General features: G+C 47.6%; 1 protein-coding gene across 1 annotated transcript; it reads right to left on the bottom strand.

Moving 5' to 3' along the window:
• Nucleotides 1-9,805: 9,805 nt before the first annotated feature.
• Nucleotides 9,806-10,746, bottom strand: LOC309669973 (gallinacin-12-like; the record flags this gene model as incomplete). Its single annotated transcript, XM_082480768.1, is given in 3 exon segments — nt 9,806-9,954; nt 10,614-10,692; nt 10,696-10,746. Coding segments are annotated over 3 exon segments (279 nt in total).
• Between the last annotated feature and the right edge of the window lie 15,736 nt (nt 10,747-26,482).

Below are 26,482 nucleotides of genomic sequence, written 5' to 3'. Positions count from 1 at the left end.
AGCTGAACGTGGGTGGGGGTTCCACCACGAGGAGGAGTGAAGAGCTGTTAAGAGATGGAGGAGAGGGAAATCCTGGATTTATAGTGCCCGAGGGTTGTGTAATGCTCTTGGAGTGGAGGGAACTTTATCAATCTCTGATGTATTTCAACACGACAGCAAACAGTTGCACTGGGATGTGCCCATTCTTGAACACGTCACATTACAGAAAAAAAAATAAAAAATAAAAAACCCAAAGAAAAATCAAGAAGAAAAAAAAGAAAGGCAGGGTTTTGTCAACAAATTACACTGAGCACTGGGGAGTCTGCTACTGCTTACTGCTGGAGACAGGACGTTGGGGCTGACCCCGTCTGGCTCTTCTTGTGTTTGCAGGCTCGAGCATGTGATGTTAAAATCCCATCCAAGTGTTTGCAGTATCAAAGATATTTTTTTTTAATTTTATTTCCAGCTCCCAGTCACTATGTTTAGCACTGACACAGTCAAACGTGAAAAAATCCAGAGTCTCCTCCTCAGCAGACCCCGACGCACAGAATTGGCTTGAAAATCATGGGATCCTTAAAAATCAAAGGTCTGTTTGTATTTCCCAACTTCGAGGCCGCAAAAAGACTGTTTGCCAAGGTTTTGTTTGCAACTGCCAAGAAAAATGGGAATTTAGCGTCTTATTCATTTATGCGCTTATTAAATGAGAAAGCTGGGATACAACCATGTCATTATCAGGAGCAGGAGAATTAGGAAAGCTGATGTATTACAGCTCCCCCAGGAATGCTGGCAGGTTCTCTGGTTTGTACTCGTTCTCCAGGTCCATTCCAGGAAAACAGTAGAGGTGGGACCTGAGTTTCAACTCGGGAAAACAACACAAAGCAAATAACAAGCAGAAATTGCCCCCAACTGACAACAAATAGAGGAAGAGGAAATCGAAACTTTATAAAGTTTTGTTTTCACAGCAACGACGCAGCAGAGGGAATCACCAAGTCTTCAATTTTCCCTTTATATATTGCCTTGATTGCTTTTGATTGGCAGGCTGGGTGCCAAGTAGTGCTGGAAAATGTAAAACCGATGGCCTTCGGGCTGCTTGAACAGAACAAGGATCACCTTCATCAAATAGTGCAGATAAGGGGCCCTTCACCAGCTGGACTTTGGATCACAGGACACTGAGCATTTAAACAGGGTGTTGTGTGAACTCGCCACGCACAACCTGGAGAAAGAAAATGGGTCTGTGACCCTATCTGGGGGAGGAGTGGTTGCAAGGATGTGTGTAGACCTCCTCTCTAGAAGCGTTGGTGCTTTGCATATCTGGTGGTGCTGCTTGGTGCAGTTGGTGGGAGACCTTAACCTACCATGTGCCTCTGAGGATCGACATTTTCGTTCCATCTTAACATGAGGAGGGACTTCTCTCCTGTGTGGGTGGCAGAGCACTGGCAGAGGCTGCCCAGAGGGGGGGGGAGTCTCCCACTCTGGAGCCATTCCAAACCCGCCTGGACGTGTCCTGTGCCACTGCTGGAGGTGCCCCTGCTCTGGCGGGGGGTGGCACTGGGGGAGCTCCAGAGGTCCCTTCCAACCCTGACCAGTCTGGGATGCTGTGATTCAGTGACATCTCCAATGTGGAAGATGTTGCCATGGGGCTGGGGCAGGGTTTATCTAGACGAAACGAGACTGCAGCTCTTGAGCTACAACCTGAGCAGGGAGGAGCGTGTGGATGCTCATGAGTATCCTGCTCTCAGAACGTGACCTTACGTGCCTGAACATGTGTGTGCAAGTGGCTTGATGCACTCTAGAGAGGAGGTTTAGCACAGAGCCAGAGCACCACATGGCCATGGCGTTCCCGGTGATGGATGGCAAAACGCCATCTTTTATCTCTAGCTCAGCTGTTCTCCCTTGGTGGGAGCAGCACCATCTCAGTGGATGAGCTGTGTCTGGAGCTGTTCGCATGCTGCAGGCTCCACAGGGGCAGGCACAGAGGTGGTCAGGATGCATCCTCCACACCACCCCAAGCCCCTGCTCCGCAGCTGCAGTGCCGGGGTCAAGCTGCAGAACGTGCCTTGGGAAAGAGAGCCAAAAAGAGGCAACACCAACATAAACCAGATTTCCCCAAGAAACCGAGGGCAGGAAGTCTCTGTCCCCTGGGTGATTGCTCTGACAGCAGATGGGCTTGCTCCCTCCAGCGTGGTCTCTACGCCGTGTTGGCCTCAGCCTCTGGTGAGCCTAGTGGGGCTGGTCCATCAGCCTCCTGCCCTTCCCCACTCTCCAACCTGCCACCAGATGGTTGGTGTTTTTTTTTTTCAGATCCCACCGTGCACAAAGGCTGATCTGTTCTCAGTGACACGCAACACAGAAATCAGCTCCTGGATGCCTCAGAGGTTTTGAGGTTGGGGAGGGGTCAAGTCAATCAGCATCCAACCACATGGCCCCAAATGGAAGGGCTGTCTCCACTGACTTCATCTGCCTTTGCTCCAGGACCTAAGCAGACGGATTTTGAAAATGCAGCCTGGGATAAATTTACACAGCGCAGATTCACAGGGGCAAATACTTTGGTGATGTGAAAGCCTCCTGGTGCCCCTTGCCAGCTTGCAATGCTGCCTCCACCAACCCATCCCACCGGTGGCTCTTTACCAACCCCCAAGCCAAGCAAGTGCTGATACCGCCCTGCAGTTCAGCCCGGGGAAGGAATTACCTGGGCTCAGCTCTGGCCCAGAAACCCCCTATGGTCCTGGCCATGCTTTCGTTATGGACCTGCCCGCGGGACCATCTACCTCCTTCCTGTAACAGCAGCCATATGGGGAGGTCTGAACTAGAGTAAGCACATTTGTGGTATTTATCTCAACTTTTCTCCTGCTCTCAGGCTATTTTCTAGTCTGGAGAGAGAAGTTTTACATGGCAATATCCTTTGACAGGGAGTTTCATAGATCTGTAACTGGTTACATAAAGGAACTTTTTTGTTTATTTGTTTTAAATGTGTCTCCCACCAGTTTCCCAATAGCTCCAGTGCATGATGAGACCTGGAACAGTGAGAGCCCATTCACCCTCAGCACGTTTCAGCAGACTTTTCTGATCCTCTAAGACTTCTATCATATCCCCCCTAAACCACCCAACGCCGGTCGTGCTTTGCAAGAGATGCTTCTGCACTCAACCTCAGTCCAGAAGGCTCTGTTGTGCCTCCTGCCCACTCTCCAGGTGCCCCATGAGCCCAGGGGAGATGTTTGAGGGGAATCCCCAAACCCTATGCATGTTCAGGCCTTCAGGCATCTGGTGGATCATACATATCTCTTAGAACACGTAGGTCTTCAAGCTCACAAGATGTCTAAGTGCTCACTGAAGTTTGTGGAGACCTAGCACTCATGTCTGTAACCTAAACAGGCATCTGTTAGCATTTGGGATGTTCTGGGGTACCCCAGATATCGGGCTGCTGGTGTGATGCCAGATCTATGCGTGCTTCTGCTGTGGCAGCTGGAGGTCAGGGAGAATATTATGGACATCTCAAACGCATCTAGGACCTCATGTGTGAACCACATCACACTGGTTACTTTGGCAGCTAGACTTCATGCCAACCTTAGAACCGTTAACCTAACACTGCCAAAACCACCACTAAACCATGTCCCTCAGCACCACATCTACATGTCTTTTCAATACCTTCAGGGATGGTGATTCCACCACTTCCCTGGGCAGCCTGTTCCAACGCTTGATAACCCTTTCCCTGAAGAAATTTTTCCTAATATCCATCCTAAACTTCCCCTGGCACAGCTTGAGGCTTTTTTTTGTCCTATCACCTGTTACCTGGGAGAAGACACCTATCCCCCCCTCACTACAACCTCCTTTGTGGTAGTTGTAGAGAGCGATAAGGTCTCCCCTCAGCCTCCTTTTCTCCAGGCTAAACAACCCCAGTTGCCTCAGCTGCTTCTCATAAGACTTGTGCTCCAGACCCCTCACCAGCTCCTTTGCCCTCCTCTGGACATGCTCCAACACCTCAATATCTTTCTTGTCATGAGGGACCCAAAGCTGGAGATGGTATTCAGCCTCACTGGTGCTGAGTACAGGGGGACAATCACTGCCCCAGTCCTGCTGGCCACACTATTCCCGATACAGGCCAGGATGCTGTTGGCCTTCTTGGCCACCTGGGCATACTACTGGCTCATATTCATCCAGCTGTTAACCAACACCCCCAGGTCATTCCCTGATACGCCCTTCTCCTGCACCATTCTCCACTCCACCTGTGAAACATGCTATGTCCCCGGTCTCACAGCCTGCTACAGCTTCTTTGCTGTCCTAGTGGAAAAATATTTCATTTTATGTGGTCTGAATCTGCAAATGCCTCTTTTCTCCCTGTTTTGTTTTTGTTTTTTTTTTTTTGCAAAATGACGTTCTTTGCCCCACAGCACACCTTGTGTCTGCACAGATAAGATCTTCCCACCAGCCGCATGGCTACATCACATCCAGACATCTATTATGGATTGTCCCTGGCATGTGCCCACCTCCAAACTGTGCCAAGGAACGGTTTGGCACAGTGCTAGTTTGCTGATAGCATGTGTGGGTATCTGCTAATGTCTGAGCCTGAGCCTCGCGTGATTGGATTTGCTCGTGTAGATATGGCCTCTGAATCCAGACCCGTTTTATCTTCCTAGCATGCACCGGCAGCTGGGCTGTGGAAGGGTGATGATGTCTTTCACTCCACAGGAGGTGAAGGAGCAGCCATGTGAGTGGGCTGAATATGACCTTCTTTCTCCTCCACGGAGCTGAAGGGAGACCCCCGCATACGGGTGGTTGCATTGGTTTACGTGGGACTGCTGGGGATGTAAGGAACAACCTGGAATTAAGGGGCTTGACCAAGGCAGGAGCCCATCTGACCACTGTTCTGCTCCTGATTACACAATTCCCTTACAATGATGTTTTTAGGGCCAAAGCAGAGGATTTCGTCTCCATCTCTCTCTCTGTGCCAAACAAACACTGGCCTGTTGCCTGGAAACAGCAAACAAATTCCAGCAAGGAGGACATTCATGCCATGCTTTGAGGAACGAACCTCTCCAGTTATTCATGAGGCTTGTGCTGGATGACAAACCAGGCTTGAGGGTAGGGCTCTTCCCTGGCTGTCCGTACAGCTGCAAAGACCCCAAATATACCTCCCAAGATGCCTGGATGTTTTCTGGGTCTCCCTCAGGAGCTGGTATAGGTCTGCTAGGGTAGTAATGAAGAACCCCTATTTTGTAGCCTTCTGAGCTCTGTCAGGTACAGGTAGTTGGAGTTAAAAGCTCAACGAAGCTTTTCCCACAAAAATCCTCTTCCTCATTTGTCTTTCTCCCATGAGGGTGAAAACTTAATGGCTTTCCAGAGTGGACCACTAGCCTGATTTAAATTCTCACAAGCCTGCATCTCATAAGGGATGGTAGACTTCACCTTCTCATTTCTTCTGCTGTTCTGGCTTCCCCCTTAGCTTGCCTGACTGTCCCCTCTACCCCTACATGCAATCCTGAAGGTAAAAAGTGGGATTCAGATGAACTCCACTGACCACATGTGGGTCTACACACTGGGAAGTGGTCGAATTTGGGCAGGACTGCTGCTCACAGGTGGAAGTCCTCTGGCAAAGGGTAACACTGGGGATGACTTTTACTATTTTACTGTTAAAATTTTTTGGCTTTTGGATATAAAGGGTTGGAAAATGGTGTTTGAGCCCTGTAGGACTGTGGTCTCATGGTGAATGAAAACACTCAGGTGAACAGCCCGGTGCTGAGAGGACGAATGTGGTGACTCAGCCAGAGGAGTTTAGTGCTTCCTCCTCCCCGGGGGTTATGGGATACACCAACCTGGGGGTAATTAATTTGAGCTGCTTTCCCTATCATACAAAGCATCTCATACTGCTGTTTAAGCATCTCCTCATGAGCTGTGCTGGTGGCTGGGTGCTCTGCCCCAGATGAGTTAATGGGTCAAGAAACCACATCTAGAAAAGTTGTGTGGGGTAGATGGACTGGAGGGTGCTGTTCTCCACCCTCCACCATGTCCTCGGTGCTTTGTCTCTTCTCCCTCTGTGTTAGACCAGGTAGCTGGAAGGGAAGTCATGGAATCATGGAATCTTCAGAGTTGGAAGGGACCTCAGAGATCATCTAGTCCCACTCCCCTGCCAAAGCAGGATTGCCCAGAGCACATCACTCAGGACTGCATCCAGGCGGGTCTTGAAAATCTCCGGAGAAGGGGACTCCACAACCTCCCTGGGCAGCCTGTGCCAGTGCTCTGTCACCATCACGGTAAAGAAGTTTTTCCGTGTATTTGAACAGAACTTCCCATGTTCCAGCTTGTGCCCATTGCCCCTCGTCCTGTCACTGGGAACCATTGAAAAGAGCCTGGCTCCATCCTCCTTCAACCCACCCTTTAGATACTTGTAAGCATTAATAAGGTCTCTCCTCAGCCTTCTCTTCTCCAGGCTAAAGAGTCCCAGCTCTCTCAGCCTTTCCTCATAAGGGAGATGCTCCAATCCCTTAATCATCTTAGTTGCCCTTCGCTGGACTCGCTCCAGCAGTTCCCTGTCCCTCTTGAACTGGGGAGCCCAAAACTGGACACAGTATTCCAGTTGTGGCCTCACCAGTGCAGAGTAGAGGGGGAGAATGACCTCCTTTGACCTACTGGCCACACTCTTCCCTATGCAGCCCAGGATTCCATTGGCCTTTTTGGCGACAAGGGCACTTTGCTGGGCCATGGATAATTTACTGTCTACCACAACCCCCAGATCCTTCTCCTCAGAGCTACTTCCCAGTAGGTCCGCCCCTAACCTGTACTGGTGCCTAGCATTCTTCCTCCCCAGGTGCAGGACCTTGCACTTGCTTTTGTTGAACCTCATGTTCTTCTCTGCCCAGCTCTCCAGCCTGTCCAGGTCATGCTGGATGGCAGCACGGCCCTCTGGGGCGTCAACCACCCCTCCCAGTTGAGGGGTGTCAAGTCAGTGTTAAGTCAGGTCGTCTTATTCATCAGGCAGAAATGATGATTTTTTTTGTGTTTTTTTTTTGGGGTGGAAGGGGTCTTTTGGGTATTTTTAGGGTTATTTCCAGCCAGATCAGCAAGCGAGAGAACGCTCAGCCGGGGGAGAGTGGGGCCATACCTTTCAGCAGCAGCCTGCATTTTTATTACTGCCAGAGGGACGATGTTGCCTATAAACTGTCTGAGATTTTCCACCTTCTCTGGTTGAAATTTGGCTGGTCAACAGGTCCAAAATGTTCAGGAGGCAGAAGGCCCAGCAACTGGCAGGGAGATGTACAAGGTGAGCTGCATGAGCCCATGTGTTTCATTTTCTTAGGAAACCAGGCTATAAACATGGTGGCCAAGTGCCCCCCAGATAAGAGACACAAATCATGAACTTTGTGGATAAATGTGAGAAATAAACTGTTTGATTTGGAAAGGTGCCTCGATTTAAAAGCCTGCCTGTGCTGTCCTCATACATCAGCATGCGTCAGAGAGCCAGGCTGGATCTGGGGAGGAATTTGGCTCTGGATTCATCCCCATGTCTGTTTTCAACGGCGGTTCCCAAGCCAACAGCGGGTTCTGGGTAATCCAGCTCTCCTGATGGTTCATCCAAGGGCAGGGGATCTCCAGGGGAGCGCTGGTGTCTCCCCATGTGTGTTGGTGTCCCAGGCTATGTTATGATGACCCGAGGAGAATAGTTGGGCTGCTCACGGGAGAATGGAATCGCTGGGATGAATTAATTGTTGGACCTCTGGCGATGGGTCCTGACCCTGGTGAGGTCAATGGGAATTTTCCTGTTTGATTCATCACAGAAATAATTTCATCTCCCAGGGAGGACTTTTCCCTGGCTCTGACCAACGCTTCGGCTGACTGGCATAGCTCTCTCATTACATCATTGTTTTCTTACTTTCACAGAAATGACTGACCCTAAGAGAAATATTTTACCTGGAAAGGGAGACCAAGGGCTAACTGAAAAAGGCAGGGGAGTGTCAAAATTTCGTGCTGAAAAATCCCAGACGGGCTGAAAGTGTATCTGGACAGCTAGTGGATTTAGGCTGATGCAGCTCATAGGCAGCAAGTTCTTAGGTGCAAACAGGTTAATTGCTTTGGGATTATTAGTTCAGCAAGGCCAAGGGCCAAGTGCAGGGTCCTGCACGTGGATCGGGGCAATCCCAAGCACAAATCCAGGCTGGGAGGGGAATGGATGGAGAGCAGCCCTGAGGAGAAGGAGCTGGGGGTGGTGGTTGATGAGAAGCTCAACACGACCCAGCAGTGTGTGCTGGCAGCCCAGCAAGCCACTGGCATCCTGGGCTGCATCCCCAGCAGTGTGGCCAGCAGGGCGAGGGGGACATTGTGCCCCTCTGCTGCGCTCTTGGAAGACCCCCCCGTAGTACTGCGTCCATCTCTGGAACCCTCAACACAAGAAGGACACGGACCTGGTCGAGCGGGTCCAGAGGAGGCCACAAAGATGATCAGAGGGCTGAAGCTCCTCTGCTGGGAGGACAGGCTGAGAGTTGGGGGTTGCTCAGCCTAGAGAAAACTCCAGGGAGACTTTATAGCAGCTTTCCAGTATCTGAGGGGGGCCTACAGGAAAACTGGAGAGGGACTTTTTGCAAGGGCATGTAGTGATAAGATGACAGGTAATGGCTTCAAAGTGGAAGAGGGGAGATTTAGATTAGATATCAGGAAGAAATTCCTTACTCTGGGGGTGGTAAAGCACTGGCCCAGGTTGCCCAGAGAAGCTGTGGCTGCCCCATCCCTGGAGGTGTTCAAGGCCAGGTTGGACGGGGCTTGGAGCAACCTGGGCTGGTGGGAGGTGTCCCTGCCCATGGCAGGGGGGTTTGAAGTAGATGATCTTCAAGGTCCCTTCCAACCCAAAGCATTCTATGATTCTATGATTCTTTTGCTGGGTGATTACAGAGGAAAGGAGGAGCACCAGAAACGCAGTCTGTGGATGAGGAGAGCAGCCTGTCAAGGGCAACAGTACACAGTGTTCAGATCCGTTCCCCACCATGTTTACAGCAAGCAAGCCTGGGCTCTTCCTTGGCTTTGCTGCATTGTGGAAGAAGGTTGAACCTGGGACAACCCTGCTGGGCTTTGCAGTTTCTGGTCTAGGTGGTGGCTGATGGCCAGCACATTCCTGCTACAAAACCCATGGCCAAAGGGTTCTGTATGCATGTGGGGAATCTCTGCTCCTTTTCTGTGCTTTACTTCTCTGGGCAGCCTTTCCCAGTGCCTGTGAGAATCTGGCACAGCCTGGAAAGGAAGAGTAGATATGGGAGAATATGGATAGATATGTCTGAGAAACACAGACCGCACCTTTCTTTATGCCAAACCAGGTAGCTTTTGCACCAAAAGCGGTAGAAAAAAGGCTGCCCCCATTGCAACTGTCTTCTATGGGAAGGGAAATAAAGAGACAGAGCCACCCTGCTCTGCTGCGAAGGTGAGGGTTGCTGTGTTCACTCCTGGTCAGTGGGAGAGAGAGCATCCCACCACCGGCAGCTTTGCTGAGCGTCAGCAGGAGTCACAGACAGGCACTGGCTGCTCTGTTAAACTTCAGGTTTATTGCGTTCAGGTAAGGGGAAAGGCAATTTCTCGCCTGTGCATGACAGGTAACAACCAGATGCCAAAAGGGGCAATACATACTCTGGGTGGCCCCAATTTCTTCTTGTCACAGTGTTTCCTAGAAAGTCACAGCAAAAGCAAAAAAGGAACGTGTTCAGAAGTCCACAGGTGAATCCACAGCCATGTTCTCCCAGGACAGCAACAGTCAGAGAAAGGCACAACATTTCAATCCCAACAGCAGCTCGTTCCTTGTTAGTGGAGCCTGCAGCTCTCCACGTGCTGCGTTTTTCTCCTTTGGAAACGTTCAGCTCTTTGCGGTAGTGGGTGACAAAGTTTTGCAACAGAGAATGATGGGTTCAAAGCAGTACTTAGCCAGGTATTCACCAGAAACGCAGTTTCCCACTCGGCACAAGCCCCCGTCGTGGTTACAGCTGTCTGGTCCATGAGCGTCTCCTGTAAAAAGAAGCAGCAAGTTGGTGAATAAAACACGTGGGGTGGGTAAAATCCCCTCTGGCACCGTGTGCCCGGCCAGCCAAGGCAGCACCGCCAGCGCGCGTGGAACCTGGGCGTACGCAGCTGCAAAGAGCACACCCGGGATCCCTGTCCCAAAGGACAGCTGCAGACATCTGTTAAAAAAACAAAAACAAAAACAAAAACAAAAAACAACCCACAAACACCAAGTTGCAGAGCCAACCTCACTCAAGGAACGTTTTATCGTGCGGTTGTTTGTTCAGGACGTTGGCAAAGAGCGTGCACGGGAGGTCAGAGCGGTTGCTCTCGCCCTACCAAGGAGGCAGCGGCAGCCTGAGAAAAGGCAGAAGCATTTTCCCAGAGCACGGGACATCTCCTCTAAAGCTTCTCCAACCAGTCTGCTCCTAGAAAGCCCGTGGTGTGCCCTGTTCTCACAGCTTCTTCCCCACTCATTTTTGCATTACCCCAAAGGATTTAATCACACACTTTGCCAAAATACCTCACCCACTGTCTCATCCAGGAACCTGAGGGCACCTTTCCCCCACAGTACCTATTATATTTCTATTTAATTACACAGCGAGGAAAGATTATTCCTGTTCCCAGATACATGTGTTTACCACTCTCAGCCTTCCTGGTCTTACCGTAACCGGTCAAGGAGACGAAGATTAAAATGAACCAAAGGATCCCCATTGCTTTGGTCCTGCTGGAAAGTCGCGCGGCTCAGCGTGAGAATTTGCAGAAGCCTCTGTGTGCTGCTGGCATGCTGGATGGCATCCGGGGAGAGGGAGGGAGTAGGCAGGAGTTAATTATATTCCAGTCTCGGGAGTAACGTTTGCTGCCGCGAAACCCTCCGTGTCGTTCTGACCCAGTGCTGCGGCTCCAAACAATGTTGACTTGCTCCACGTTCGCTGGTTATTGGCTTCCCCGATCCCCCTCTCCGGCAGTTGGCATTTTGGACTGGTAGATTGCCAGTTGCAGGCAGGTCAGTGGAAAAAGAGGCTCAGGGGAATCCTCCACCCTTTACCTGCAGCCACCAAAGCCCCCAGGGAGCTGATGGGTGGGATGGTGGGAACCTGCAAGGAAAGACTCCTGAGGAGCAGCAGGAAGGAGAACAGTGCAGGCTAGGAGCGATTCATTTTTTTATCTGAGCTCATGTGAGTATTTTCTCCGGCTGAAACCTGGGTGTGATTTTTTTTTCCTGCCAAAAAGGCTATTCCAGCTTTGGCTTCCGAGGAATTTGGGAGGCTTCATTCCTGAGCGTGATGAGCACACAGCACTGGTGGAGGACATAGCCGGTTAGCTCAGCAATGCACCGCTTGGTGGTAGTTATGTGATAACTATGCAGCTCTGGCTGTAAAACCAGCCTGTGATATTCCAGCTACCCTCGCCTGGCTGCTGCCCCTGCCTGGTCCTGCTGCCCCTGCCTGGTCCTGCTGCCCCTGCCTGGACCTGCTGTTTGCTGTCCCTTCAGCTGTGTTTATATAACTGCGTGAATACATCCTAAACTGGATAGTTGAAAGATCGAGGTTAAAAATTCCCTTCTCCCTAAAAAAATGTGAATCAGATGCACTTGATACAGTCAAACTTTGCTGTCCTGGATCAGCAGGAATGGAAAGCTGGATTTGTGTCCCTTGAGATGCATAGGTATTGGGGATTTCTGCATGAGTGACAGCGGCAGACAAGATGTTTTGGAAGCCCAGCATGATACCCTGGATCATTTCAGGTGACACCAATGTCCAGCTGTGGCCGACTGAGTCTGACCCTAAACCCAAGAAGGGCAAAAGACAGGTTTCTCTTTCTCCAGGCTCAGATGTATTACAGTATCTTGTTCAAAGGCTGAACAGTCAAAGAATCATAGAATTGTTAGAATTGGAAAAGACCTTAAAATCCCATCTAGTTCCAACCCCCCTGCCGTGGGCAGGGACACCTCCCACCAGACCAGGTTGCTCAAAGCCCCATCAACCTTACCTTGAACATCTCCAGGGATGGGGCAGCCACAGCTTCTCTGGGCAACTTGTTCCAGTGCCTCACCACCCTCAGAGTGAAAAAATACTATCAATCACTTGGAGAAGGAAGTTATTATCGACTCATTCTAGGAACCTCCTGGATTGGTTATGCCCAGTCTTCATCTAGGGCAGTCAAGTGCTGGAAACCCCCTCATTTTCCTTGTCCACTTATTATTCTCATTACTCCATTACTCCACGGTCACCTGCTGGACCAGAAATAGGTCCAACCACCCTCTTGGAGTGAGAACCAGTCCCTTAGGAGTGGGATTGTTCCCTTGGGTCTACAGCAAGGAGCTGGTCTGGGACCTTTACACAATTATTTGTGCATAGCAGCGTTCGGACTTAACCCCTTTGGACGATGTGGTGGGCAAACCTGCAAGACAGGTCTGGCAAAAGAGTTTGAAGCCGCAGACCATTTCATGCTAGAGAGATACTGATCTCGGAGGAACAGCAGAGTCAGCAGAATGCCTGCCACAGTCTGATAATAATTTCTAGACGAGCCTGCTCAGGTTTTGCAAAGGACAGAGTTTTTCCACCTCCTCTCCCCAGCCTATGTTTTTGATGTGTGGCTTTTTTTTAGTGCATTTCCACTCCAACAGAGGGGTGTGGGTTTGATTTTTCCCTGTAGCCCCCTCCCAAGCACCATTTCTCCCCTCTCCTCATCCTCTTCGTGCCTTATAACTGATGACGAAGCTTGGCTGGTCCCACACGTCGCTGTGTGCTGGATCCTCATCTCCCCTTTTTGAGGGTGAGATGTACGCTCTCTTGAAAGGGTTGTAGGACTGCCTGCTGCTCCTTGCTGTCTCTGAGACTGGAAGGTGCGAGGACGGTCAGGAGCCTTTGTGTGCTACCCCACATCCTGGTCCGCTCAGTAAAGATGCCGGGAAGTGAAATAACACTGGAGCGGAAAGAGTTTTCTTGCCTGTGGTCCATGACAGTGTGGATCAGTTCAGCTTTGCAAAGAGAATGTGGAGGGTCTTTGGGGATCTAAAGAGGGTGCACAACTGGACATCTTTTGTGGCTGAATGATGGGACAAGAGCTTGCATGGAAGGGGCAGGACATATTGCAGTCTTGCAAAAAACAAACACCTCACCTCTTTGGTTTTTGCTTCTGTGAAATAATTATTGGCTTTTTTGAGACGGCATTTCTCAAAACAGACTTGTGCCACTGATAGCACACGTGTACCCACAGCTTGTTAGAATCAGTTAAAAATCAGGTTTGAGGGGACTTCTGTGGTCCATCTCCCTTCCTAAAGCATGACCATCTTAAAATCTGCATTCTCCCAAGGACATGTGCACTGTGGATTTACAGCGCACCACACTCACTCTATGCCTGTGGATATCTAAGTACTACCGCTGTTAATAGCATCTTCTCGGTGTTCCCTGGGCCAAGTGGGGTGGACAGGCTCATCCCCACGGCATGTGATTCTGTGTGTGGCTTTCCACATGCCCAGGTACTCAGCTTTCAACTGAAGAAATTAGAAAGCCAGTGGTCACGACTGGGAGCTGCTGTGCACATGGAGATGACACTGTGAAGCAAACACCTTTTTGTCTACATTTTGAATGAAACTTCTGCAGTTAATAAACTCAAACTTACCACAAAGGGAAGGACAGATTGTATAAAATGGTTTTAAATAGATGGTTTGAGGTAGATTTGCCCAGGTAAACGTGAAGACATCCTGTAGGTGGTGCCTGTGCTCAAGTGGGTGTGGTTTATTGGTAGAAATAGGGAGGAGGGGAAGAGCAGTTGACTGGCATCCTGCTTTGGAGGATGGGGCTTGAAGAGTGTAGACACGGCCTGACCATGCTTGTTGGACAGTCCTTGTTTCCATCACTTTAAAAGAAGGAAAAGACATTGTCTTTCCTTCTATTAGGAAGGAAAGGAAGGAAGGAAGAAAGGAAGACAGAAAAGGGAGGGAGCTGTAGTTTGGATTACGAGAGGATGTCGTTTCCAAGGACGTTACAGCAAATCTGTGGATTTCTGTGTGGGGGTGTAATGGAGAGATATTTTGCCTCTCTCCATACATATATAGCTGTTAGACCTGTTTATTTAGTATTTATTGCCTTTGTTATATGAAGAAACATGTCACATCTAGTTAATTATACACGTCACATGCTGAGAAAACCAGACATCGTCTATACAACACTAGGAAGAAAACTTTGTTGTCTTGTCCATGCATTTCTGTGGTTGTCTACAGTTCCATGAGGTCTTTATTACACTTCTGTGCAGCACTTCCATTCTCTGTGAGGGCAAAGTCCCACTTGTTCTTGCAGACATTTGATTTCTGGAGGTACGCAATGACCCCCCTCATCTTGACAAGTATGGAAGTTTGATGTCGTGTCTGGAGCAAAAAAGATTTTAAGTCAAAACAGAAAACATCACAGCACCATCTGAACCAACTTATACATGGAAAGTGTCATGAAGTTCTGGTTGCTGTCTCTCCAACAACAAAGACACAAAGACAGACTATGGGGGTCATCAGAGCGCTTCTGTAATAAGAAGAATTTGTGACCCACCAACTTGGAAAAGAAACAACCGAAGGAGGGATATTGTAAAGGTATGAAGAAGGTGGATGCAAAATGACTACATTTCATTTGCAGTTCCGAAGTAGGTGGTACTGAATAAAAATGTGAGGGAAGAGGCTTAAAAAAAAAAACCAAACAAACAAAACCAAAAACAAACACAGAAGGAATTCCTACTCTAAGGGGGAAAACTCCAGTAAGGACTTCTAAACACAAAGATGCCTAAATCTAAAAGTCCTGAGCCACAAATTTATGAAAGCCAGGAGAATATATAAGGAAGTGTAATTATATGGTTGTGGCATTCATTAATAGTCATTTTACGCACACAGAGTAACTGTATAGAAACATCCACTTCTGGCCATGAACAGATACAGGACACTGGATCAGGTGAACCTTAGGTCTGATTAGCACAGTTGGCTATAAAGCATGTATTGACCTAATGATACACGTTGACAATTGAGCACCTCCAAAAATAAGCAAGTCCAGAACGGATTAGATAAGTTTACAGGGAAGAGGTCAGCTGGTTCCTATTAAACATAGCAGTGTGGATGCAGTGAGCAGTCCCCCAACAGGTGACTATAGGAAGATATATCAAGGAAGGAGGAATCTGTGTGGGCCACAATTTTTATTTTATTTCCCCGGGTATCTGTTCTGTTGGAGATAGGATGTTAAGCTATGTGGTATCTGAGCAGCCCAAAATGGCAATTCTGTTCCTGTGCTCCATGCTGACGTTAGTGGAGGAACAGACAGGTCCATCTTTGTGGGAGGAGATGGCTTGGGCCATTTGGAGACAAAGAGAGTAAGAGCGTGTTTCGTTTCCAAACATTGACTGCCTGGGCAGGATTTCCACACATACCTATGCAGCAGGTTTTCCGACGCCGAGAGCAAGTTCCAAACGCAGCAAATGGCTCCGGGCAGGATTTTGAACGGAAGCAGAAACCGTGGTATCCAACACAACGTAAGGTGTCTTTGGGCAAGCCGAGACCTACAGGAAGAATGGGATTCCCAGCTGCGCTGCAGGATCAGTCCATTTCTCATGGTCTTCTTCCTGCTGAAACCCCATGAACCCCAATTAGGGGTCTGACAAAAAAATACTCCCAAAGCCCAAGGCATCTTTTCCAAAAATTTTGAGAAGCTTCATGGAACCTCACAGGACTCCAAGGAAGGTCTTTGTACAACTAGAGAAAAAATGTAGCTGTTGATGGCAAGTTTCTCAACACAGCCTGGTCATACATGCTGTAGTCATTAGGGCCAGCCCAGCTTTTGGATTCTTCTAAGTTCTGGAACTGCAATGCTTCAGGCTGGTCATGCAAGGGACAGCATGGTTCTCGTATAGCCTGAGATGTACCTATGACCTAAAAAAAAAATCAAAAGCTGGGATCTGGCCTAGTTAAGAGGGACAAGATGTTTGCCCAGTTCCCTCCTTCTCTGAAAGGCTTACTCCAAGGCGGGGAGTTTCATTAAGGATGAAGAAAAACTTAGGCTAAAAGCACAATCAGTAAATGAGTCACTGCAGCAGAAAGGCTCAGGAAGAGGAACCAGCACATTCAGACAGCTTAAAGAAACTTCACTGACGTAGTTCAATTTGAGTAACACAAGGGAACACCTCTGCCCCTCTTCTACTGTACACAAAGGAGGTAATTTATCATCCCGGGGTAAGAAGAGGCAGATGATTTCCACGGTACCATCTTCCAGTAGTGCCACAAAGTGGCATCAATAGACTTTGAAGAGTCATAAGGAGCCAACACCGGTAGTGGCTTCCGTGTGGAGGTTCTGGTTTGACATCTGGTCACTGTAGGTTCATTTTTCACTTCTGCTTCTAGACTGAGAAATAGGGAAGGGCTCTAAGGAAAGGAGCTGAAGTCACAGTCTGCACCACTGCACGAGCTGGTTGTACCTCCTACAAGGCAGACCCCAGTATGGGTCTTGCCCCTTACCTGGAACAGCCTGGAGGAGGAAGAAGAGAAGAGCCATGAGGCAGGCGAAGAGTTTCACGGTGGAAGGTCTCAGGTGCAGCATGGAGAGAGGGCCACAACTCCAGAACCTTTAGGCAGGGGAGAAGGGAGTGTTCTTGCATTTATAGGGCTGTGGGAACAGACCTGACTGTCCGGGGGACCTTGGCAGCGGTGAGCGTGGAAGGCAATGAGTACAGCTTGACCGCTGCACACCGCTAAACCTGAACAATGCCAAAGGGTCACAAAAGCAAGTGGAGAGGAAACTATACCTCCCTACCTGGCCACTGGGAAGGTTGCTTCTCAGTACCGACCCACCCACAGAGCTTCATTACTTCTTAATGTCAAAGATGAAGGTGGTTGGTAATGGACCACCCAGAGAAAATTAGCCATTGTTTTGGTGGGAGAGAAAGAGCCTGGGAAAGCCAGAAGACTGTTGATGGTGGTGAGTATAGCGGAATGTCCAAGGTGCTGCTGCAATGTTTGCTGTCTCCATTCGTCAATGCAAATAAATTATTTTTTGCATTATTTCCTTAACTGAAAAATAAAATTTGAAGCAACTAAAAAACCAAATTTCTTTTTGAAAACATTAGCTGGTTGATATTGTGGACTCAATTCAATTGCTCAAATATACAGGTCTAATTCCTGTGGGCTGCCCTAGGGTATCCCGAGAATATCATGGGACTACCCAGTGAGACACAGGACCTCTGTGACAATCTGCATATGACTAGAGCGGCAAATAGATGGCCATGTGTATGGCCTAACTTATTTAAAATGGCACTGGACACTCGTGTGGTCAACTGATTGAAGGTCAACGGTGGTGGTCAGCACTAGACTCAGATTCTGAGATGTAAACATCTACAATGGATGTGGCTGCATAAGGATGAGATGTTTCATTAGTGGTTTTAGGACTCAAATTTCTGTTTAGCTATAGTGCGACCTTAGGAGACAGCACACATGCAGAAACCTGCACTGTAGACACTTGTGCTTAGTTGGCCAAGTCCAGAGGGCATCTACAGTCATTAAAGATGCCTCAGTGATCCTATCCGGCCTCCAGCTGCTGCTCCGTGAGAGTGCAGATCCCCCATATCTCCTGCATGATATCTGCCAGCTCCAGGCAGACGTTGACATTTCTAATGTCACGGGGCCTCTCAAATGGCTGTAGTCTCTATGTGTGGGCAACTGGGTCAATTCCTAAATGTTTTTCTTAATTGTAATCTTCTGGTTGTGGTCATTTTGCAGGAAAAAAAAAAAAAAGAAAATAAGAGAAGGTTATAGAGTTGTTTGTAAGGTCCTGCTTTGTGATGCAATGATTAAAAAGTTTAATACAAAATAAAGCACTTCCGGTAGCAAGGAATCCTGTCCCAGAACACCACTCTGTTCTCTAGACCAGTCCCTGTGTAAGCCAGGAGACCTGGGGGACTGTCCCTACTCCAGTAGATGTATGATATGGTTTTTTTATACCATATACAACAGGGTAAAGAAGGTAAAATGAATGTTTTCCTTCCGTACTTGATAGTCTGAAAAGGAGCACTAGGGGATTTAAGTGCCCCAGGGGAAAAAAAAAAGAGCTGGAGCTAGGTCTCACATATCCAAGCTACAGAGCTGTCAGGCAAAATAAACTAATAACCCCCTTTTATCCAGCAGTGTTGTATGGAAGAGCCCTGAAAAGTCTTTCTTCCATATGAACTTCTGGTAAGGTGAAGCGTACAAGATATTTTTTTCCAAACTCTTATACATTAATCAACATTGTTAAATTGTCCATATAATTGTCTTCAGACAAACTGGGAATAATTCATGAATGATATGTATGTATTTTTTTATTATGTATGTATATATGTATAACAGAAGCTTAATAAGTTAAGAAAATAAAATACAATCTTAATAAAATACGAATCCTCCTCCTTTGTGTGACATAGAGAAATTTGACATATCAGACCAAAGTGTCTTAATTTGTTATATCTATAGTGGATAAAATTGGATTTTTTTCCCTCTAAACCAAGTTATTGCATGTAGCAGTGTGAGAAGTTAACTCCAGAAGGAGAACAGGGAACACATGTACTCAACATCAAAACCAGAAGAAAAATTCCTTTTATTGAAAAATGATGAATGAGCCTAAGTTAAAGAGCGGAGATATTTTTGAAGCTCAGACCACGCCTCCTTTTTTCTTTTCTTTATTCTTTGGGAATATAGAATATCCCTGGGTATTTCTTACAGTGTCTGTATTTGTTATAGAAGCAGTTTCCAATCAGACACTCATTTATGCCACAGTAATGTCTGCAGCATCCTCTTAGTCCGCACCAGAAAGTGTCCGAGACGTCCCAAGTCCTGCTGCCTGCACATAGAAAACATTTTGCAGTCTGATGAGAAGGGGTAAGCAGAAAATGTTATCAGATCAATGGGTCTGTGGTTAGGTTGCCTGCGAGTAATCTACAGCCTGTGTTCCATGGGTAGCTGAACTTCTGAGTGACCCATCAAGCTGGAAAATAGAAAGAGGTTTGTTTGATTTGGACTGATGTGAACTGGGACTTCTCCAAGTTACTGCTATGAAATTGGCATTGGAAAAAAAAATACATTATTTCACTGAACGTGAAAATTTCCGTTCTTGCTGAAATGAAACTTTCTGTGCTAGGTAAGTATAAGACACGAAGGAAAGAAGAGTTGGGTCTTTGGAAACCCCTCCATGAAGTGGTGCTGCCTTAGTTTTATCCAGGCTTTTTAGCAGCAGAAAGAACCAAAATCCAGCCTGTCTTTTGTATATGGAAAACAGCTGAGGAATAGTCGGCATAGAACCATAGAATCACAGAATGATTTGGGTTGGAAAGGACCTTAAAGATCATCTTGTTCCAACCCCCCTGCCATGGGCAGGGACACCTCCCACCAGCCCAGGTTGCTCCAAGCCCCGTCCAACCTGGCCTTGAGCACCTCCAGGGATGGGGCAGCCACAGCTTCTCTGGGCAACCTGGGCCAGGGGCTCACCATCCTCAGAGTCAAAAATTTCTTCCTGATATCTCATCTAACTCTCCCCTCTTCCAGTTTGGAGCCATTACCCCTTGTCCTGTCACTACATTCCCTTGTAAAATCTCCTTCTCCAGCTTTCTTGTAGGCCCCCTTCAGATACTGGAAGGGACTATAAGGTCCCCCCGGAGCCTTCTCTTCTCCAGGCTGAACAACCCCAACTCTCTCAACCTGCCTTCATAAGAGAGGTGCTTCAGCCCTCTGATCATCTTCATGGCCTTCCTCTGGGCCTGCTCAACCAGGTCCATGTCCTTCTTATGTTGGGCACTCCAGAGCTGGATGCAGCACTGCAGGGTGGGTCCCAGGAGCGTGGAGTAGAGGGGCAGAATCACCTCCATCAGCCTGCTGGTCATGCTTCTTTTGAAACATCTCAAACTGAAATATCACCCATTAATAAATGTAACCAATATCTGCAAACAGTTTTCAGATCCCCTCACAACTCCTGAATAGGTCTCCAGACCCCATGGGCTGTACAACCTATGGGCTCCACTGAGACATCTGCATATGGGAGCACAGGGCTGTTTGAGGTGGGCCATGGTGCCCTGCCAGGCTCCAGTTGGCCATCTAGAAGGTCTCATCTGCCCCCTTGAGATGGTACCTCAGGTACACGAGGGCATCTCAGTGCACACAGGTGCCTACATCAAGTTGTTGGTCTCTGGAGACCAGAGCTCTTTCACTTTGCGGGTGGGTTCTCTAAACTTGGGGGTATCACGTAGTCCAGAACCACTTTCTCTCTGACTCAGCTTTGAATGGAAGTTCTCCTGAGACCTAGAAAACATTTATTGTTAGGATCTCTACCCAAACCAGTGACAACCTGTGGAAATAGGATAACTTTAAAGGGGTGTTTAATGCCACGTTGTACCATAGCTATGGATTAGTCTTCAGCAAGAAAGCTTACAAGACACAAGAGTGTTCCCTAAACTGATTCACTGGCTACTTATGGCGACCTTCAGAGCTTCCTGGCTCTCAGTCTTTATCATTCCATTATGCAGGTTGAGCTTCATTTCCTGTGGAGGTAGGGGTCCTGTTATACTCTGTACAACTGAAGACCTGCTCCTAAGAACTATTTAAAATTCTCCCAGGCCCCTAAATAATTCAGGCACTCTTGGACACTTTCCTTGAAATGACAGGATTGGTTCTCTAGTACTTTCCCTGATTTACCTTGAAAATGCTAGAAAATTAAGATGAGAAGAGCAATCAAAAGGTATGAGGAGGTCCTCATGGCTGAAGCTTGGTCTCAGACTCAAGGAAGGCCCACAGAGAAAAAAGCTTTCATACGCGGAGAGTGATGAGGTGTCCCTATATTTGAAAAAAATCCATGAAAATCCTGGCTATAGGATGCAATGTAGGCAGTAAAAGGGGAAGGAGGGGTCCTAAATCAAAGTAGGGCAGAAACATCTTTAGAAGTGCCTTTCCATGTCAATGGTGCGTATGTGTGAAAAATGTCTTTTCTCATTTCCAGGGGCATAAAGGTTTCTCTCATAGGAGACACTGGACAGCTTTGTGGCATCAGTTGGGCCTCTGAGGTGGTGGTAGAAGAGGATGAAGTAAACCCCCTTCTTTCCCAGGAGAATCTGGGATCTTAAAGGTCCCTTCCAACCTCAGCAATTCTATGATTCTATGATTCTATTAAAAGGTCTATACAGTGGGTCAACCTTGTCAAAATCCTCCGTGCCATGCCATTGCTTTAGGGTCCCTGGTAATTGTCACTAAGGATCCTGCTAATAACGCCTCTGTCAGATCAGGGACTCTGGAAAATGATCTTCCACTCTCAGTAGCAGATGATGAGGTGCGTACATAGGTACAAAGAGTTGTGTACATGATGGGCTGGCAAGGGTGTCACAGAGCATCATGTTATAGAGATATACGGGGACATTGAAGGAAACTGAACACACATCCTTGGATGTATGGGTGCAAGAAAAAAGGGGTTTCACCTCCCTACTCTTCTCCTGGGGTTTTGGCTTTGCTTTCCTTCAGCTCTTCTCTTTTTTTATATACACCCTTGACCTTCTGAACCCAGACCCACCATCCTTCTAACTCATCCTCTGTACCACCAGAAACACAGCCCAAATCCTGTACACTGTACCTCCTCTACCCCCTCTCTCTCCCCACCAACCACGACACGTGCGTCCTACCTCGCAAGCCAAATCTGCCTTAGACCATGATCTCCAGGCTGCAGTGGACAGTACAGATCTTGTCAGTGGCTAGGAACTGTGTCCCCAGGACACTTCACTTGCTCGTTTTGCTTTCAAACACCTTGGAAAATACCCAGATGGTGAGTTAACCCATTCAGGACAAGCCAGCACAGACCGCAGGTCATTTCCCAGCTCCACCCTTACGTCAGGCGGAGCATCTGAATATTACAGAACTAAGAAGAACTTACACCTCAGAGATAAAGTAACAGGTTATTAAGGAAAGCTCTGCAGATTAATTAAGGTTCTTCTCACATGGTTTCAGTCTGAATGGGTTGTTATCCTACAAAAAACACATCGTGTTGTTTAGATTGTGCTTCCGCAGAGACCTCATTTGGTTTCATAATGCATTTAAGTAAAAGCGTGTGGAAATTGCCAGAATGTCTCTCCGGGGCTGAATCAGCATGTCCCACGGCTGTCCCATGGCTCTCCCATGGCTCAGTTCCTCAAATGCTGTGGCATTACCCCAAGAACAGGATGTTACAGCAGCCTGGAATTAACCGGCTTGGTTTGTGCTCGGGCTGCCGGGCTTCACGTCCGTGGAATATACTGTGTTATTAAAACCACCATTTTTCTACTGAAAAAGTAAGATCTTGCCATCTTAGAAGTGATCAGCACTGCGGGTTCCTCTACTTATTGCCTGAAGACATCGTTCAGCCCCTGAATGCTCACCCTGTTCTCTTCAACAGGATCAAATACTTTAGGAGTGCCTATAGACTAGAAAAGAGCTCCTGTCCACTCTTCTCTCCAGGGACCCCTGAGGAAACGCTTTGTCACTTTTCTGGCTTTTCAAGGACAGTCTGACAAACAAAAAGGACTTTTTTTTTTTTTTTTTTTTTTTTAACCTTCAAAGCACCTTTCACGGAACAAAGCAGATTTATTTGCTATGCCTATAGATGGAACGCCCATCACTCCTTATTGCTTTCTCTTGGGAACCAGCGCTGCACCACAGGATGCAGAGCAGGGTCATACACGAGGTGCAGGTTATCAGAGTCTGCAGATGTCATGAGCACCACCCTCCGTTTTGCAGGTGTACAAAGAGCAGAAGACAACTGAGATTCAAGTTTTCTGAAGGATCTGTCCATACAGCGTTTGAATTGTGCTACAATGAGTCATACTGAAGCGGCAGCTGACAGCACAGGTTCTCCTTCAGAGCAGAAGAAACCAGAGCCACTTATTTGAGCCTGTTTCTGTTCATGATATTTATTGATGTTGTTCTGACCCAGTGGCCTTGATATCAACAATATAAACCTTCCCCGCAGTCAATCTGCATTGTTCTCTGCCTTTCTGTTTTTTTTTTTTTTTTTTTTTGTTAGCTTTTCATTTCAAATTTGCAGGCGCCACTGAGTCTCCTGGACAGCCATGTGTCAGGAGAGCTCTTTATGTCCATTTTCAGGTACTCCGGGAAAACAGATGAAACAAAGACCTTGACAAGAAAAATTCAGCTGGCTCAACTTCCTGCTGAAGCCACAGGGAATATCTCAGCTCTCAGACAGAATCCAACGCATTGTACTTTGTCAGGCTGGAGCAGAAATCCAGCCTTCTCTTTCTGCAAAGTTACTCCTAACATTGCAAAAAGTGGACCTGTTCTGTTTAATGATGGACGGGAAATGTTTGCCTTTTCTTTTTTTTTTTTTTTCATGGGAAGTGAAGGCCAAATGCAACACCTCAAGTGTTAATAACTCTGTAGAGGAGGAGTGCTTGTCCGATAGTCTTACATTCAAAGTCCTTCCTTGTCATTTTCAGCCACTGCACTGAAAATGTTCTCACTGTCAGGCTATAAGCATTTATATGATCATGATTCCCTTCAAAATTATTATAGAATCACAGAATGGTTTGGGTTGGAAGGGTTTTTAAAGATCATCTACTTCAAACCCCCCTGCCATGGGCAGGGACACCTCCCACCAGCCCAGGTTGCTCCAAGCCCCGTCCAACCTGGCCTTGAACACCTCCAGGGATGGGGCAGCCACAGCTTCTCTATTTTATCTCATAAAAAAAAACCCAAACCTTTGGATTTGGAGTGAAATTCACTTTGGTAAAGCATTTCCCTCCAGAGTCCCTGTTGCTTTGAGCAGGTTGGATCACCTCTCCTGACTTGGAGATGATCCTGTTCAGGGAAAGCGATGCACAGAGGTGTTCACTGCCATTTTGGCCAAGGGTTACGCTATGTACATTGAAGTAAAAACCCTGTTTCCAGTCCTTCTGGCTCCCAGAAGCCCTATAAACACTGGAACTCTCTCATCACCTAGCATTTGCCATCTCATTCTGCATTTCATTTGCTCTTGTTTACTCTCCTCCTTCTCTCCCAGGTTATTCCAGGTAAGACAAGTTTTATATGGGTCCCAGAAGAAATACACACGGGGAAAGCTCTGTCTCCTGCCTAATGACCAGTTCTGCAGCTGACCTACAGCTGGGGCTGGAGAAAGTCACCAGCCCTCCGTATAGTCAATAGATTCCTCATGCTCAGTCTTGCAATGGTCACAGGAAAGGCCTGTTCCCAGTTCATCCAGTTTACCGGCAGGCTGGCAAAGACTGCTGGAGACTGTTTCATGCATTTCCATGCAGGGCGTGAAAATGCAAACAAATGCAGAATTCTGGACAAGGTTGTTTTAAACACTTTTTTAGTCACTAGCATTATTAAGAAACTGATTTGAATCTTCTGTTTTGTGGCTTTTGAGGGCTTATGTCTCACATTAGATACATGCAAATTACAAGTGGGGTTCCCTTCACCCCACTTGAAATGTCTACAGTTTAGAGCCTGCATTGGAGCCAGTCACATACCCAATGTCCTTTCTGCAGTGCGATATTCTGGCAGGCTCATCCCGTGTTTGCTTCTCTCCATTGACTATGAAAGAAATGCAGAAGATTAGTTCAGATGGGGGGATCTGTACTGTCAACCTCCAAAAGAGGTGGGAGGAAACCCATCCCAGCTGTCTAATCTAACACCATCTTCTAGTTTTCCCTCAGAGTGAATGGAGATACACAAAATTCTGGAGGAGACTTCAACCCTCTCCTGAGATATGTGTCTGAGGCAGGTGGGATAGACACTCTTCGGAAGATAGTGGTTTCTCTTTCCTCTGGGGAACAGAGAAAAACCCTTTAGTGCTCTTTCTGCTGTGAGTAGATCTTGCTCATCCGTCCTTCCACACCAATATAGACTGCCCATGTAGTAGTGTCTCTACCCACCTCATCCAGTAACATTAGCTACTTTAACAAAAGCTATAGCCTCAAAAATATATTGTATGGGTATCAATCCCACCAGCAGCATCACCTCTTCTGGTGGGATCATGGGAAGCGATGAGTAGGTATTTACAGGTAGTTCCAGAAGATGCCTGCATCCCTGCTGCAATTGGTGGGGAAGCACACAGCAGTCATCAATACGGGATGAAAACTGAGTGACCCAATGGATTGAATTCTAAAGTTGCAGAGGGCCTGGCCAAAGGAGAGCCTTCTAGTGTTGCAGAGAGCTCCTCAGCCATGGGTCTGACTGCCATAGACATCTCCACTAGGTAGTTGTCACTTTGATATCACCACAATGGCTCCTGAGAAGTGTTTGTCGGGTGAAATCATTGTAGCTACACGTCCTAGGGCTATGCTGAAGAAGATGTAGACCCATCTGAGTGGCAGACAGTAATGAGGGAGAAGCTTCTACCATCACATGAAATGTCTGTCCTCTCCTTCCAGTAGATTCAGAAAACTATGGATCTCTCCCTGGGACTCACATCTCTTTGAGAGCGTGAGGAAGGGAGGAAGGGAGGACTTCTCTTTCATTTTGAAGTTTTTGGTCAATGGGCCTGGGCTAGATCTGAAGTAACCTGGGACACTAAAATTATGGGAAACATCTGCTTCCCTCAAACACTTACACAGATTTGCATTATGGCAATGTAAATCAGCTGAATTTGATTGCAGTTGGGGTACAGTGCTCCTCGAACTAGCTGAAAACTTGACCTTATTTATAACGTTGTAAGGGGTTGGAAAGGGGTATTGGGGGGAGAACGGGGTGTCCTGCTGAGAAATTTGAAAATTTCAGTACTCTATCAAACTGTTATTATACGGACATCAATATATTCTGCTTAAAAATAAAAATGAACACCCTGCAAAGCCAAGAGTCCAAAAATATCTCCTGCATCTCTTCAAGATATTTTATGGCCCTGGTAGCGTATCAGCTATCTCACACACAAATACACCCCTGTATGGAGACACCTACTTGAAATGTCCAAATCTTTGAGCTCACCTTCAGGCCAGAGTCAGTTGTCTAAACATACTATCACTATAAATGTCCTGGAGCATCCAAGATACCTGCACAGGACGAAGGTCTGTGAGATACTCAGATGCTTCTGAAGGGGCAAATAGAGACCGGGCATCATATCCCGTAACACAGCACTAGATACCTGAATTTAGGCAGCTGAATCTCTCCCATTATGTCATGCAGTTGGAAATTAAGCAGGTACCAGAGTGGGACAGATGAGGACTTGTGCCACTGCGAGGTGGGCAGCAGGGAGCAGGCAGAAGGTGAACCTCCACCTGAGAACCGTGGGCTGACGGGGGGGGAAAGTCTAACAGAGACCAGTGGGACTGAATAGACAACAAAAAAAAAAAAAAAAAAAAAATGGGCTGTGGAGAAAGAACTGTATTTCCAGGAAGGAAACAAGCTCAATTCCCAGGGATGGAGGGTCCTTCACCGAGCAAAACGCATCTCCAGCGTGGCTTTGCAGCTCTTGGAGCCCATGAGCTGGTTCATGGCTCCCTCTGGCGGGAGGACGTGCCGGCGGAGGGAGGGACAGCAAAGCCCTTCTTGCGGGCAGGGTTTGCTCAGGCG

This window comes from Vanellus vanellus (genome assembly GCF_965231255.1).
Source record: "Vanellus vanellus genome assembly, chromosome: 3".
In the NCBI taxonomy this organism is placed as follows: domain Eukaryota; kingdom Metazoa; phylum Chordata; class Aves; order Charadriiformes; family Charadriidae; genus Vanellus; species Vanellus vanellus.
The sequence above is the reverse complement of the archived record's forward strand: the minus strand, read 5'-3'. Positions and strand labels throughout refer to the sequence as shown.